The sequence below is a fragment of the Mus musculus genome, chromosome 2, assembly GCF_000001635.26.
Source record: "Mus musculus strain C57BL/6J chromosome 2, GRCm38.p6 C57BL/6J".
NCBI classification, from domain to species: domain Eukaryota; kingdom Metazoa; phylum Chordata; class Mammalia; order Rodentia; family Muridae; genus Mus; species Mus musculus.
The window spans coordinates 37391412-37408917 of NC_000068.7; the positions used below are offsets into that span (position 1 = coordinate 37391412).

Below are 17506 nucleotides of genomic sequence, written 5' to 3' on the forward strand. Positions count from 1 at the left end.
GGGACTTTTAAAGTTATTTAGATCTTGGGGATGAATAAGATTGTAAGGGTTGAGGCTTACTAGTGATGTTTTTGTGTGTCAAGTTGACAAGGGGTCAATTGTACTGGCTAGTTTTGTGTCAACTTGACACAGCTGGAGCTATCATAGAGAAAGAAGCTTCAGTTGAGGAAATGCCTCCATGAGATCCAACTGTAAGGCATTTTCTCAATTAGTGATCAAGGGGGAGATCCCCTTGTGGGTGGGACCATCTCTGGGCTGGTAGTCTTGGGTTCTATAAGAGAGCAGGCTGAGCAAGCCAGGTGAGGCAAGCCAGTAAAGAACATCCCTCCATGGCCTCTGCATCAGCTCCTGCTTCCTGACCTGCTTGAGTTCCAGTCCTGGCTTCCTTGGTGATGAACAGCAGTATGGAAGTGTAAGCCGAATAAACCCCTTCTTCCCCAACTTGTTTCTTGGTCATGATGTTTGTGCAGGAATAGAAACCCTGACTAAGACATATACCAAAAATTTATTATGGGACTGGAGAGATGGCTGAAGGCTGCTTTCTTAAAAGGACCCAGGTTAAGTTCCCAGACCCCACATGACAGCTCACAACTGTAACTCCAGTTCCAGGAGATCCAACATCTTCTGGCCTCTGCACTCACTGCATGCCCAGTAACCAAGCAAGCAAACACCTAACAGAATTACTTAAATTTAAAAAAAAAAAAAATTCTCATTATTATATAGCTTAGTCTTGGCCCTTAATTCCTATATAATGTTCCCTCAACATTCGTGGTCAACGCAACAAAAAACATCTGGCATCACTACACTTAAACTATTAACTGCTGCGCCATCTCTTCATCTCCCCATTCCCAACCCCCACCACAGGGCTTCTCTGTGTAGCCCTGGCCTTACTGGAACTTTGTAAGTTTTGTAGGACCAAGCTAGCATCAACCACAGAGAGATCCACCTGCCTCTGCCTCCCAAGTGCTGAGATTAAAGGCATGCACCACCACATCTGGCCTGTTTCTTTTTTAAACATATACTTAATATAGCTAGCTATCTTATCAGTTCCACTTTCAAAGTAAATTCTAATAACGATTTTTCATCATTCCTATTGCTATAGTCCCCAAAACTTACATTTCCAATCTTGTACCTGGACCATCATAAAGTTAAAATGGCTCCCAACCATATACACATTAGAGCAATATTTCTCATTTCAAATGAATAAAGCTTTGTAGTAGCTTTCTTCTATGACCAGAATACAATACACTGTGGCCACTAAATGTTTAAAATCATCTATTTGAATTCATTTACTGTTCCTCTTAAATTATTAAAAGCACCTCTCATGATATTGAGCGTGAAGCAACCTATTATTATAAATATTTCTTGAATTAACTATCTTGGGTTTTTCTATTTCTCAGAAGGCAGTTTTTAGAGATTTTTTTCCCCCTTGAGACAGGATCTCTATATAGCCTTTGCTGGGTGAAAATTTGCTAAGTAAACTAAGCTGGCCTGCAGCTCAGAGATAGAGATGCAACGGCCACCGCCTCCTGGGTGTTAGGATTAAAGGTAAATGCTATCACAACAATTTACAAGGACCTAAAACACGGACAGACTCTTGAGTGTCTACATTTTATTTGGCTGAACCAAACTGGTGAGACTGGGTTCAGTGAGAGACCCTGACTTAAAAAATTGAAGTGGAGAGGTGCACAATCACACACACATGCGCACACATGGAATGCACCTCCACAAACATGTATATACACAGGAACATAATAATTATATGCATATAAATCTCAGTGAGGCAGTAATATATAATTTTTAAAAGCCAACATGCTACATATACATTGTTTCTTTTTTAACCCTTTGTACAACCTCTGTTTGTTTGCAGCACAATACAAAGAATAAGGCTAACTGGAAATATGAACAAACCGGAAATTATCTGGTTCTTCATTGGAAACACTGAGTTTATATGTGAAATACTGTCTAGGTACAAGGAAGATAAAAATGAATAACCCAAGAGATAAATGATGTCCAATGGAAATATACAGGTAAATGAATAATTAAGAAAAAGCAAGTCAGCAGGGTGGTGGTGGCAAATTCCAACACTTGGGAGGCAGAGGCAGGCGGATTTAGGAATTCGAGGCCAGCCTGGTCTACAGACTGAGTTCTAGGATGGCCAAAGCTATACAGAGAAACCCTGTCTGGAAGAACCAGAAGAAAAGAAAAAGAAAAAAACAAGTTTACAATATTAGTAACTGTGTAAAGAACATTGCTATTTCAATGTGTTCTTCAAAGTTCAAGGTTAGAATTTTTTTTTCCAAGATAGGATTTCTCTGTATGAAAATCCTGACTATCCTGTGGACTACTCACTCTGTAGACCAGGCTGGCCTTGAACTGAGAGATCTGCCTGTCTTTGCCTCCAGAGTGATAGGATTAAAGGTTCGTCTCACCACCCTGGACTCAAGGTTGGAATCTTAATCCTCAAAGTTTTAAGTGGTGAGACACCCTAAATACTTGGTTAGGAAAACCAGTATGGTACAGGTTCACCTTCTCAAAGAACAACTCAGTTGGAAGAAACAGACTAAACAGAGAAGGCTGGCGGAAAGGATCTTCTGCTCCTTCATAGCCACTACTCACGGAAGTATTTCCCTAGGGCAACACACACAGAAACTACTGCTACCATGGTCCAAGGGGCCAGGCTGTAGCCTTTCAGTGTCACGGAGTTCAGAGTTAGCCATTAAGGCCAGGCAATGTATTTTTAGGAATGTTGTTTTTTTCCCTTTGAGACAGGGTTTCCTTGTAGCCTTTAATGGCTTAAAATTTGCTATGTAGACCAGGCTGGCCTCCAGTTCACAAAGATGCAATTGATACTGCTTCCCAAATATGAATTTCTTTCATGAAATTCAAAGATGAACTTCAAAGGGCCATTACATGAAGCAGTGAAAATGTAAACAAAGCTAAGATGGCGACTCCCAAGATTTTGGAGTTGCCAGGAATCTAAATCTGATTGATTAGCCAAATTGGTATTTAGCTATAATAAGTATGGAGCTGGCCCAAGACAGAGGCTATATGCTTGAGCTAGACAGATGAGACTACTCAAATGCTTGGAGTTCATGGGACTCATTAAAACCCCAGATGCACACATACAGTTATAGGTTTGAAGTTTACCTGCTGAGTTTCAGTTTGGTTTTACTTTTCCTTGTAGTGACCTAGTTCCTCTTTTTTGGAGTGAAAATGTTTGCTCTGTGTGATTTTAGGTTGAAACTACTTGACACATTTTTTTTATTTTTAATTGTATAGGGTTCAAAATTTAAGAGGTTGCCTAAAAGGCTAAAGAGGTGGCTCTGCAACAAAGAACACTTGCTGCTCTTGCAAAGGATCTGAGTTCAGTTCCCAGTACCCACAAGGTGTTCAGTTATAACTCCAGTACCTGGGGATCCAGCTCCTCTATGGAAACTGCACACATGTACATACACAAACATGCAAATGAAACATTCATATATAAAAGGTAAATTTAAAATTTTTAATTGCCTAAAACTCAGATGAGACTTTGAAAACAAAGTTTTTATTGTATTTTTTATTAGATGTTTTCTTTATTTACATTTCAAATGCTATCCTGAAAGTTTCCCTATTTCCTCCCCAGCCCTGCTCCCCTACCCACCCACTCCCACTTCTTGGCCCTGGTGTTCCCCTGTACTGGGGCATATAAAGTTTGCAAGACCAATGGGCCTCTCTTTCCAGTGATGGCCGACTAGGCCATCTTCTGATTCATATGCAGCTAGAGTCAAGAGCTCCGGGGTACTGGTTAGTTTATAATGTTGTTCCACCTATAGGGCTGCAGATCCCTTTAGCTCCTTGGGTACTTTCTCTAGCTCCTCCATTGGGGGCCCTGTGATCCATCTAATAGCTGACTGTGAGCATCCACTTCTGTATTTGCCAGGCACTGGCAAAGCCTCACACAAGACAGCTATATCAGGGTCCTTTCAGCAAAATCTTGCTGGCATATGCAATAGTGTCTGGGTTTGGTGGCTGATTATGGGATGGATCCCCGAGTGGGGTGAAACTTTGAAAATTTAAAGAGTTGTTGGAGCTGTCAAAAACCAGAGGGCCCTTTGAAGTTGAACTGAATGCACTTTACATTATGAAATAGTCACAAGCCTCTAAAAAACAAAGGGTAAGTTTAAAAATGATGTTTCAGCATCAAACTGAAGGGTGGACTCCTGATAGTTAATATTGACTGAAAGCTTTACAAAATCTAGAAACATTTCAGAGAGTCTATGAGGGATTTTGTTGATTAATTGGGTGGAAAGACTCACCATAACAGCAGGTGGCACCATAACATGGAGTAGAGTCCCAGACTGAATAAAAAGAAGAATGCAAGTCGACTCAGCATTTACATATCCCTACTTCCTGACTGTGAATGTAATGTCCCTCATGATTTCACCCCATGATGGTGAACTGTACCTCTATATTGTAAGGCTTCCATCCTCCAACTGCATTTGTCACATAATGTATTACATCACCAAGGAAAGTAAGACAAGTAGTACTTAGTGCTTTATTGGTATATTATCTAAAAGATGAATCATGGCTTGAAAGGAAGGATTGAACCAATCATGTAGTATAGTAAAGCATCAATTAACAATTTAAAACAAAGGCTAGAAATGACTAGACAGGTACCTTACAAGGCATTTTCAATAAAAATGAGAAGGGTAAATAGATGAAGAAGTAGTAAAATGGATGAGTTGATATATTAACTGATAAGTAAAAATGGTACCTAGTACAGAATATAACCAATAAACTGGGTATTATAATTACTGTTCTCTTAATTACTGTTTTTGTACGACCAAAAAGGATAAAGATCAGAGAGGATAAAAGAAAGGTATAGCTGATTTATAGGTATATATACATACACACACACACACACACACAAACACACACACACACGGGTTCTAGGTGAGTGTGAAACGACACTGAACCTACAGATTCCTTTCTGGCTTGTTTTGTTCTAATTAAACTCAAGCCAAGTTCTTTCAAAAGAACTGTATCATAGAGCTGGCAAGATGACTCTGGGTAAACATGCTGGCCACACACACCTATAACAATCTGACTTTAAAACCAAAAATCCATAAAAAAAAAGAAAAATGTGATTGTGGATATCTGTAACCCTGGCATTCTCATGACCAAGATGGGAAGCACCTGAGAACTGGCCAGGTAACCCAGAGTACAAAGTGGAAGGAAGGAAAAGAAGGAAAGGAAGGAAAGGAAGGGAGAGAAGGGAGAGGAAGGAGAGAAGGGAGAGGAAGGAGAGGAAGGAGAGGAAGGGAGGAAGGGAGGAAGGAAGGAAGGAAGGAAGGAAGGAAGGAAGGAAGGAAGGAAAACAAAAGGAAGGAACTGACTTCCAAGAAGCTGACTTATGACTTCCACATAACTGTCAGAGAATGTGCATGGACATGCTAGCATATGCCACATGTAAATACATTATTTCATTTTTTTTTTAAAGTTCTTAAAACCACAAAATCTTTAGTTATTTTTAACAATGAGTGTTTTAAAATTAGTGTTTAAAAGCTAAAATACTCTATTTCAGGTATGAATAAGCTGAACATATTTCCTAGAGCAGCAATTCTTAACCTGTGGGTCTTAACCCCTTTGGGGTCGTTGAATAACTCTTTCACAGGAATCACCTAAGAAGACCATTGCAAAATACAGATATTTACGATTCTTTTTTTTTTTTTTTTTTTTGGTTTTTCGAGACAGGGTTTCTCTGTGTAGCCCTGGCTGTCCTGGAACTCACTTTGTAGACCAGGCTGGCCTCAAACTCAGAAATCCGCCTGCCTCTGCCCCCTAGTGCTGGGATTAAAGGCGTGTGCCACCACACCCAGCTGATATTTACGATTCTTAACAGTAGCAAAATTACAGTAGCAGTGAAAACAAGTTTACGGTTGGAGGTCGTTACAACATGAGGAACTGTATTAAAGGGTCGCAGCACTAGGGAGGTGGAGAACCACTGTCCTAGAACCTAAAAAAATGGCACAGTGGTTAAGAGAGCATCTACTGCTCTTCCAAAGTTCAGATCTGAATACCCACTGGGAAAGACTCACAATTGCCTAGAACTCTAGCTCCAAGGGGCATATGTACTCTTCTGGCTTCCATTGGCATTCATACAGAGATACATACACATGTATAAGTAAAAATAAATATTTAAAATTTTTGTTGATATAAATTCTATACCCAGAGCTGCCTTTGCCTAAATAATCCAGCCATTTTGGTTTACCTGGCCCTTTTGACTACCATTTACTCTCCTGGCCTCTGCGTTTCTTGGCCTCCCACCCCTCCCCCATCACCTCATAAGGCCTGGCTCAGGGTCTTGTTCACTTTGGACTCTCCCAAATGTCTCTGCTTCTGGCTATGCTCTCTTTTATCTAAAATAAGCCTTCTCCTCCACCCTACCTAGGAGCAGTCATGTCCTCCTTTTTACTTTGTTTTTATTCAGTAACTTATAGGAAAATGTTAAAAAGAGCAATCTCCAGAATAAGAAAAATTATCTATATTTAACATTTTGCCTGAGATTTTGCTGGTATGTTCAACTGAACCTGAGCAAATAAGACAAATAACAGTACTTTCATTCTACATTGGTAATGGAAACACGGATTCCAGTTTCTAAATATGACTTTTTCAAATATGACTTGTTAACACTAATCTTATACCTAGTTTAATCTGATGGATTCATAAAAATGGTTATTTTGCAATTCACATTACCTGTATCTTTGAAACATCACAAAAGTTAATACTGTATATAGCACTCCCTCAATGACCCTACATAAAAAAAACAACAACATTTTTCCAGACTTACTTTTCAAGCTCTTCCTGAGAATGGGCAAATGTACAATTTGTTCCTCGTGGACAACCCCCTTGTTGTCGTAAATCTCGGCACATACTAGTTTTATACTTGCTGTTTGGCTGTGGCTACACAAACAAAATATTTAGCAAATGGAAAAGCTATCAATTATTATTCACTCATTAGACTTCAGAACTTAAAAGACTTAAGTCTTTTTCACATCAGACACATAATTCTCATGCATGCAGAAACAAGTTCCATTCACCATTTCCTACTGGAAGAGTAATAGAGATCCTTAAGGAAGCCTTCAGGCCTTCTTTCTGAAGGTTATCTGAAATTGATTCAAATTTATACCTACCTATTTCTCAATCTTCAAATTGTAGTAACAAAATAATTTTTAAAGGAACTTAAGAAAATGGGAAGCTATGATCTTTACCCATTTAAAAGCTTCCCCCAAAAAGTTGAAGTAAAAAATTATTACATTATTAGTTGATTTACAGGCACAACTCTATTCATAGGCAAACAATGAGGGAAAACAATAAAATGCACCATCAGACAGACCCTGTGGTAGTGGTGCATACTTATAATCCCAGCACTCAGGAAGCAAGGCAGACAAATCTCTGTGAGAGTTTCAGGACAGACAGGGCTACACAGAGAAACCCTGTCTCAAAAAACTAAAAAAAAAGAAACTAAAAAAAAAAACCATAATATGCATCAAATTCTTAAGAAATTGCTCTTACTATTGTGACCTTAAAAAATAAAAAAATTATCATTCAGTTGACACTAAATAATATAGTAGTTTCTAAATAAAATATGAATAGAATAAAAAGTTAACAGATTTTGGAGTACTTTTAGCCCTACCTTGTTAGATATTGATAGCATAACTTTTAATATGATATTTAACTCAACTGAAAAGACATTTGGATAAGGGATTATATTTGAACTTCCTCTTCTAAAGTACACTACAAATATTTAGGAATTTCAAATTCCAAATATATTATAAAACAAATTCATTTGAGAGACAGCAAAGAAAAAAAAACTTTCAGCTATAAAAATACCCTCTAAATTCCTTATAAAAAGAAATGCCAACCAAGTACAATAAAAAGGGAGTTTCTCTCAAAAGTACAAAATAAAAATTTGCAAGAATGCTATGCATGTCACTCAGTGTCAGACAGGAAGCCCTGGGCTCAAAGCCTGTGCAGCTACACATGCACATACACATGAACACCCTCCTTTCACACACATAACTTCTAATAGGGAAGGGTTATATACATAGTCCATTTGCCAATAAGATTGTTAGTACGTTCAGGATGAAGCTGTCTTGGACACAGCAGTAGTTAGAAATGTAGTCAATTTACCTGAGGTGTCTCATGGCCTTTTCTACTATAATTTTGTATGAAGTCCACAAGACCATGAACAACTGTTTTAACAGCTACCATTGCATTTTCCAGTTGCTCCCAAGTTGGTGAAACAGCATCTAAATTAAGAGTCAAAGGGATGGGGTTGGGGTTGGAAGAGACAACATATCAACAGTCATTCCTGGTGCTATTTACCTCAAAGTTCCATAAAGTATAAGCACTTTTCCCACATACCTGGATTAGGGTCTATGTTTGCAAGAAGCTCTAAATGAGGTCTCAGCCTATTTAAATTAGCAGGGTCACCAGTTCGCTGCAAAACAATTGTCAATTCCTGGACACTCTTTGCAAATGATTCTGGAGACTGTAGCTAACAGGGGAAAAAGAAAAAAAGGGATTTTTTACTCTGGATTTTTGAACATACCTATATTCAAAATGTTTTCCAATGAATCACCTTACTTAATAGTTTTCAAGTGTCTTCAGATTTCATAATAGGACAATCAATGATGAACTAAATTTTCACCTCAGAATCTGCCCTATGAAATTCATCACTAGACACTTAAAAACATTATTTATCAGCTATATTAGCTCTCTGGGGTGAGAATGTTGATAAAAGTTTTCAACTTTACAATGCTACAAAGGCAAAATATATTCAGTAGAGAGTGTTCCACATTTTACATTTAATTTCATCAAGGGGAGTGATGTGAAGTACAGTAGTCACACTGTCATGAGACAATGGCACTGACCTACAGCTCTCAGTGAGCACATAAGTAGCTAATACTCCACAAAGACCAGCGTGGACAATGTTCTAAGTCATCAAGTTCACTAGGTTAGATACGTGTATTTTCTACTCAGGCAGGCATATTAGGTTATTAACAGAGAAGGAAGGATCTATGCTACAGTATTTTCTGAGACAGGAAGGGTACAAAATCTAACCTTACAAACCTTATCAATGATAGACTGCATGTGTGATTTATGAGCCAAGTCCCCATACAGCAGTGAAGACCACTGCTCAGGTGAAATACGGAGTCCTGCTTCCATGGCAATATGAACAATCTGGGCATCATGTTCTCTGCGTAGTGCCTCGTAACTCCGAAATTCCTCCTTTAGCTGCATCAGGGAAGAGTCTTCATCCCTTTTAGTAACCTAAAAATGGGAAGGAAAAAAAAAATCAAACTCATTAGAATTGGTCTGCCTTTTTCTCTTATCCAGTTCATTTACTGTGGGTGTGGGGATTGGGCTGAAGGGGTTATATACCAGACACCACAAAAAGTACAAAATGCCAATAGAAACTCCTTTTCAGAACAAAACAGAAAGTATATAATTATGTACGCAATCCTTTTCTTCATTGAGTTCATCAGCATTTGGCAGGAAAGAAAGATTTAGAAACAAAAAATTATAGTAAGGGTGTAGTTATAGGGTCTACAGCAACATAAACAAAGCCAAATAAATACGACAAGTAAATAGAAGGAAAATTTTCAGAAAATGTTTTCTCTTGGCTCACGACTATGTGAGCTACATCTCTAAAAATAGAATTTCTTTAGGAAAAAGAGGAAAATCAAATTCTAAAAAACAATGCCAGGCAGTGGTAAAATATGCCTTTGATCCCAGCACTCCACTCAGGAGGCAGAGGCAGACAATTCTCTATAAGTTCAAGGACAGCCTGGTCTACACAGTGATTTCTAGAACAGCCAGAGCTACATAGAGAAACCCTGTCTAGAAGATGGGAGAAAATAAAACAAAACAGCAACCTACTAAACAAACAAACCAACCAACCACCCCAAATGAGCAGAGGACAGAATTAAAAGTTCTCATATATGCAAGAAAAGACTCACAGATGACCGTAAGTACTATGGTAAATTAGATATTAAATTCTGAAGGGAATGAAAAGTCACTGAGAGTTGTTACAGAAGCACTATGATTAGACACATGTCTCAAAAACACTATCATTTTCCTTGCTTAGAAAGTGGGGGTTTCTTGTCTTGTTTTGTTTTGTTTAACTGTTTTAGTGAAAAAGACTACTGCTTTCTTGTTTGAGGAGGAACAGGCTGAGTACATCACAACTTTTCTAAGAGGGCTGGGGTAGATTAGTAGGAGCATTATTTACTGTGGTTCTTTGAGAAATCCAGATAGATATTGTAGTTTCAGAAAGGAGATTAGAATTCCTAAGATTGAAACTGTGTACCTAGAACAGTGCTACGCGAAGTAAGTGTTTTCCTTGTTTTAACTGCGATTAAGTCTGTGTGTGTCTGTATATGTCTGTGTGTAGGTCAGAGGATAACCTTGGGAATGAATCTTCATCTTCGATTTTGTTTGTATTGGCCATAGCTTCTGGGAACTTTCTTTTGTCTTTCATCCATCTCACTGTATGAGCTCCGAGACTTAAGACTCAAAGCACATAAAACCACACCAAAATTTGAGATTCAGACTGGACAAATCATTTATCTATTCAAAACTCAAATTTTCCTGCTGAGCATGATGCTGCATGCCTAAAATACGAGCATTCAAGAGGCCGAAACAGAAGAATCATGAGCACAAAGTTTGGCTTGTATTATATAATAAGACCCTGTCATAACAACATAATTTTGTTTTCCTAATTGGTAAAAGAAAAAAAATGAAAAAAAAAAAAACCCTCCAGCTATCTTAGTGGTTATGTGTGTATTGAGGGTCTTACTCTGTCACCTAACATAGCCTCAAAACTGCAGAAATTCCCTTGGCTGAACCTCCCAGGTACTGGGATTATGGGGTGTAGACTTCTATGTCCTGCTTTAGTAATGATTTTTATTTCTGCTGCTGGTATATCAGACAGTGGTAATATGCCCCAATAACATGAGACTGAGAAAAGTCAGTCATCACTTCAGAAAGGCCATAAATTTGGGAATCTAAAAATATAGTTTGAGATATTATAGATTGTAATTAATATGCTCTTTTATTTTATGTGAATGAGTATTCACCTGCATGTATATTTGTACATCACAGGTGTTACTTTGTGTCCATGGAGGCCAGAAAAGGGTATCAAGATTCCCCAGAACCACCATACAGATACTGAAAATCAAACCCAGGTCTTCTTTAAGAGCAGCAAGTATTCTTAACCACTGAGCCATTCGTCACTCCAGCCCCAATCAATACAATCTTAAACATTTGATAGTGAGTGGGCAGGTAAATGTAACTTAGAAAGTTTGTATTCTTCTATAACCCACTTTAAGAGAATATCAGAAAGTAAAGGGGGTAATTATTAACCTAAATGGGAGGAGAAAACTAACTATCTAGAGGATTATAGCACAAACCTAAGCACCATATAGTGTACATGTGCCCCATGGATAGCAAAAAGCACCTAAGCAGTTGAAGACTTCAGTAATAAAGAGAGTCCGAGCCATTTAAAATACTAATATGCACCAAAATCATTTGTGAAGGGCTAAAGTTGTAGCTAAGTTGGTGGAATGCTTCCCTAGCATGAACAAAGGGGACGTTTGATCCCCAGCACTACATTAAAAAATAAACATTGCAGTGATGCACACCCATTATCCCAGCAGTTGAGAGGTAAAAAAGAAGAGGATCAAAAGTTTAAAGTCATCCTCACCAAATAACAAGGTCAAGGTCAGTCTAGGATACAGGAGAACATGTCTTTAAAACCAACACAAAGCAATCACATCTTATTTATGAAGCTTTGAAAGACACACTCTCAAATCTACTGAATAAGAATTCCTGGTATTAGAGCCCAGAAACATAATGCAGATGATTCGAATGCTGTGCTTTCAGTTGGGAACCACCACACCATGCATGTATCTTAATTCTCCTTGTTCTGATTCCATGTCCAGTAAGCAAAGAATCTGCATATAAAAGTATCTATCAATATAGGGATATTATTTATTTGGTAAGTATATATGTGGGCATGTACATGCCTGCACGTGTGTGGACATGAGAGGAAAAGTAGCAGCCATCAGCACTCTCCTTCTATCATGTGGGATTCAGGCATCAAACTTGTCCTCAGGCTCAGAAGACAAAGCACCTTTATCCACAAAGTTATTTCATTGCCATGAATTACAATTCTTATTAGAAATCACTTTAACTGATAATCTGTTGTATTTGATCATGATTATAGCGATCTTAATTCTGAGGAAAGATCATACAATCACAAAAATCTGGTTGCTTATGACAAATGAGAATGACAAATGATCTCTTTAATTTGGCTACTCAGCTTGAAAACATTATGTTTGAAGAACCAGAGCATCACTTAAATCCTTATCTCCTTTAAGGACATGAACTCAAGCACTACAACTATCAGGCAAAAGTATCCAAACTTCATTAGCAAAGGTAAATAAATCCACTTGAACATACTTCCATCATCAACTACCTGTTTTCTAAATTAGAGTACTTCCAAGGAAACCTTTTTAAATCTTAGAGCCTGAAAACGAGCAAAGGAAGGTAACGTGTGATTTACTTTCACAAAAACAGTGAGATTTATAAATTTCTGTGGTTTTTCAGGTGCTAGATAACAACCTACACTTGAATAACTATTGAGGTTTGCTCTTTTGCTATGTATGTTAAGCTAAATACTGGCCCCCAAGGCCTGATTGCTCCCAGGGACCAGAGAATTGACACATACAATGTGACCTTGCTTCTTAATCTAAAACTATGGTTAATAGCTATGCAGAAGAGACATAGGCAGGTTTGGGGTATGAGGAGAACCACAAGAAGAGATAGAAAGGTGTTTTCATGCTATGGGTAATGTGAGTCAAAGCAGCCTAGATGGAACATGGCAAATTATATTTCAGGGTTATTGATGGGAAAATAGATTTTATTAGCTTAGAGAGTAGATATCCACCCAGTTCTAGTGCTTATTCTTTTCTTTCTTTTCAATGTATGTAAGTACAGTGTAGCTGTCTTCAGACATATCAGAAGAGGGCATTGGATCCCAATACAGATGGTTGTGAGCCACCATGTGGTTGCTTGGAATTGAACTCAAGACCTCAGGAGGAACTGTCAGTGCTCTTAACTGCTGAGCCATTTCTCTAGCCCCTTTAAAGGTTATTACAATTAAAAAAAGTTGTTTGTCTTTTATCAGGGAACTGAATAATCAAAGGCAGGGTAGAAGCCCCTGATACAGATGAAATATTTTCCACAACTGTTAACAGATAGAAAACAGGGATTCAGGTAACTTTTCTCATCTATCAATGACCTAAAAATTCCATTAAAAAATAGTTTTCACATCCCATCAAACAAAATACCATACAGCATGGCAATCTTCTCAACTTTTGAATTTCTTGTGGACTAATTTTATATTGAAGACTTTAATCAGTACAAAAAAGATAAAGAAAATAATGAATTAAAAAAATTTCCTCCTCTATCGAAGTCTGCAATATTTGTTAAAGCAATTGATGTAAAGAAGTGAGATGTCTCAATTCATTTTTACAAGTTCCTCGAAGAGTCTAAAGTTAGGATTTTACATATGTTCAATTCAATATTTCTGAAACCAACTGGTAATAACAAGTATCTGGTGTCAAAGATGAATTAATGAATAAGGAAAAGTGAAAAACCACTCCTCTTTACTTTAGAAGTGTTCTGTATTTCTGAGGGTCACTAGATTGGCAACATAAATTCTCAGAAGCCTCCATCTCAGGTATAAACCCATGGTCTTTGGACAGTTGTACAGGGCTTACCTTAAAACAAGAAGCTCGGTACAATAGCTGCACAACATGGCCAATACTTGTTTTTGATGCCTGAGGAAATCTTGGTTCTAGTCTTTGCACAACAAAAAGTACTAGAACTTTCCTAGAGAGAGCAGAACCATCTTCTAATGCCAGCAATACCAACTTCAAGGCTTCTTCTTGCATAGCTAGAAATAGTAAAGAAGTAAAGATTATACTGATGATGTCTGTCAAAATTATACTTGGGTATTAACTTATGGTGATATAATCTACATCTAATTAGAATGGAAAAAGGAAATGACAATATACAAAAACAATTCATTTTTAAATCAATCAAGTGCCAGCAAAGCAACTCATGAGGTAAAGATGTTTGTTGATCAAGGCTAGCAATCTTGAGTTTAATCCCCAGAACCCAGGTAAATGTGAAAGAAAAGACTCCACAAAATTGTCCTGAGGTCCACTCAGGTCATGATGCAGTTAAACAGATCCAACATATACACATACAATATTAAATTTGTTTCTTTTGGTTTTTCAAGACAGGATTTCTCCATGTAGCCCTGGCTGTCCTGAAACTTGCTCTGTAGACCAGGCTGGTCTCATACTCACAGAATTGCTTGCCTCTGCCTTCCAAGTACTGGAATTAAAAACATACGCCATCATGTTCAGCTCATAATAATAAAATTTTTAAAAATGTTTACATATATATGTGAATCAAAGTCTTCCCTTCATGTGTGTGCATGTTCCATGTGTGTGCCTAGTGCCCATGGCGGTTAGAAAAGGATATAGGACTCCTAGAAGTGGAGTTTACAGATGGTAAGCCACCATATGGGTACTGGGAATTGAACCTGAGGTCCTTGGCAAAAACAAAGACTGATCTTGACCACTGAGTCACCTTTACAGCTATATAAATAAAAGATTTAAAAGTTACCAAAGGGGGAGGGGGGGAACTTTGCACTAAATAACCAATCAGAACACAGATGTGAACAGAACATCCTATCTTTTTTTTTTTTTTTTTAAAAGGGTAGCCAGTCATACTTTTTTTTTTTTTTTTTTAAGATTTATTTATTTATATGTAAGTACACTGTAGCTGTCTTCAGACACTCCAGAAGAGGGAATCAGATCTCGTTAGGATGGTTGCGAGCCACCATGTGGTTGCTGGGATTTGAACTCCAGACCTTTGGAAGAGCAGTCGGGTGCTCTTACCCACTGAGCCATCTCACCAGCCCCCATCCTATCTTTTATTATTATTATTTTTTAAAATTCTGTATGCCTCAGTATGAGCTTATGCATATTGCATACAGCTGCATTATTAGGCCAGAGAGGTCTGATCACTTGAGAGACTAAATTACAAATGAGTCACTGGAGGTAGATTCTAGGATTCAAACTAGATTTCAAACTAGATGTAGATTCTAGGATTCAAACAGTAACTGCTTTTAACCACCGAGTCATCGCTCCAACCCAGAGAACAGAACTTTTAATAAAATATCTTCTGTAGGTATACAACAATCAATTAGATAATGATTTTCATGAGAATGTAATTCATAAAAACAGAATACTGCTTTGACAGTAATATAAGGACATACAAACTTGGTTTATGCACAAGACGGTTTCTGTGCCTGTCAAAAACTATTTTGTCTATAATTTTAAATAATAATGGCCTTTGGATAGAGTACCTAAAGAAGACATTAATTTCATTTATACTGCTTGCTTGCTTGTGTGCTCGTGCTTGCTCACTCTCTATCTCCTTCCCTCCCTTCCTGTCTCTATTTCTCTCAGGACAGACGAGTTTGAGGCCTGCCTGATCTACAAATTGAGTTTCAGGACTGTCAATTCTACACAGAGAAACTGTCTAGGAAAAAAAAGAAAAGAAAAGAAAAAACAAACAGACACAAGTTAATATAGCTATTAACTTAGCCATAGAGTTTTTTTTACCTAGTATAATGCAAGGCCCTTAATTCCATCTCAGCAATGTAAAACAAAAAGGTGTTTTGCAATATCCAAGTGGCATTTAGTACATTCACAATGCTGTAAAACCATTAACTGTATGTAGTTTAAAGACATTTTTCACTGTTCCAAAGGAAACTCGGTTATCCAGAAGTCATTTCTGGCAATCTTTTTTCCTCGGCAATCACTTATTTCCTATCACATTTTCAAACATCATCTATAAGCAGCATGTATCACTCTATGGATATATCAAATGTTGGTTTACTTCATTTTGTTATATGGTTAGACAGTACTTTATGAATACATTATGTTTTTATTGTGACTGACAAGAAGAATGCTTTTACCTTTTTTATACTATAAAATAAATGTCCTATATTTGAGACTATTCCTACCAAGATAATACAGGGAATGGTTCCAGATAAAAGAACACTAAAGATCACTGGGAAGGGGAAGGATGGAACAGTAATCCGGATGTAAAATGAATAAATGGGGGAAAAAAAACAGCATTAAGACCAAGCATGGTGGCACATTAGTGAAATCAACAGTGAGAGCCCTTGAGACAGGGTCCTCAATATATCCCAGGCTGGCCTCCAATACATCTTTCTACTTGATCCCCCCAAGTGCAATTACATGTATGCATGATCATGACCAGCTTGTGTACACCTCTCAAATATTATAAATATTATTGCAATAAACACTTGTGTCCAAGTATCAGAAGGCCCAGTAAACTCCTCAGTCATGTTTAATTGTAGTAGGATTGCCAAAATCTTTTCTGTACAGGAAAACATTTTCTATGTCATATTTTCCACATCATTACTAACTTGTCAGGTAGATATTTGGTTTTAATCATAACAAATAAAACATGTATGAAGTAGTATCTCATTTTGTGTGTGTGTGTGTGTGTGTGTGTGTGTGTGTGTGTGTGTGTGTGTGTGTGTGTTGTGGGGTAACCTCAGTCATGGCCTAGCAATATGCTAGGTAACAATTACCAGAGAGCTGCCAAATGGTGATGGCACATGCCTTGAAGTCTAACATTTAGGCAGCAGATCTCTGTAAGTTCGAGGATGGCCTGGTTTATAGGGCAAGTTCCAGAGCACCCAAGGCTACAGAGAGAAACCTGTCTCAAGACATCTTTTAAAAAAAGAGAGAGAGCCGGGCGTAGTGGTGCACGCCTTTAATCCCAGCGCTCGGGAGGCATAGGTAGGCGGATTTCTGAGTTCGAGGCCAGCCTGGTCTACAAGGTGAGTTCCAGGACAGCCAGGGCTACACAGAGAAACCCTGTCTCAAAAAAAAAAAAAAAAAAAGAGAGAGAGAGAGAGAGAGAGAGAGAGAGAGAATTTCAACAGAGCTCTGCCCTGAAGAGAGAGAGAATTTCAACAGAGCTCTGCCCTGAAGCCCCTTGCTGGTTCTGATTTACATCCCATACTAACTAAAGACTTTCAGTATCTTCTGTGAGAGTTGTTCTCAACCTGTGTGGGTTATAACCACTTTGGTATCGCCTCCCATGTATCCTATCAGATACTTATATTACATTCCTAACAGTAGCAGAATTATAGTAATTTTATGAACTGATTTTATAAATTGAATTTTATTAATTTTAATGAGATGAAGTAATTTTATGGCTGAGGTACATGATGGTACATGCATTAAAGGGTTGCAGCATTAGGAAGCTTGAGAACTACACCTAGATAGGCTTGTTTTCCATCTCTCTCTTTTTTATTTAAGTCCTTTGGTATACTTTT

The 17506-nt window shown here is 37.8% G+C and overlaps 1 protein-coding gene and 1 non-coding gene across 4 annotated transcripts in view; both read right to left on the bottom strand.

Annotated features, from left to right (window-relative positions):
- Rc3h2 (ring finger and CCCH-type zinc finger domains 2) overlaps positions 1-17506 on the bottom strand; it is a 55510-nt gene that overhangs the window by 22551 nt on the left and 15453 nt on the right. For all 3 annotated transcript variants that reach the window (XM_006498124.4, NM_001290642.1, NM_001100591.1), the window contains 5 exons: positions 13833-14008; positions 9118-9318; positions 8410-8542; positions 8176-8294; positions 6833-6945 (listed from right to left, as the gene is read on the bottom strand). In XM_006498124.4, coding sequence (XP_006498187.1) covers positions 6833-6945; positions 8176-8294; positions 8410-8542; positions 9118-9318; positions 13833-14008 — 742 coding nt within the window. The remainder of the gene's footprint in view (positions 1-6832; positions 6946-8175; positions 8295-8409; positions 8543-9117; positions 9319-13832; positions 14009-17506) is intronic.
- On the bottom strand, positions 8650-8717 carry Snord90 (small nucleolar RNA, C/D box 90). The gene has a single exon (NR_028535.1). It is a non-coding gene; the product is annotated as a small nucleolar RNA, C/D box 90 (small nucleolar RNA).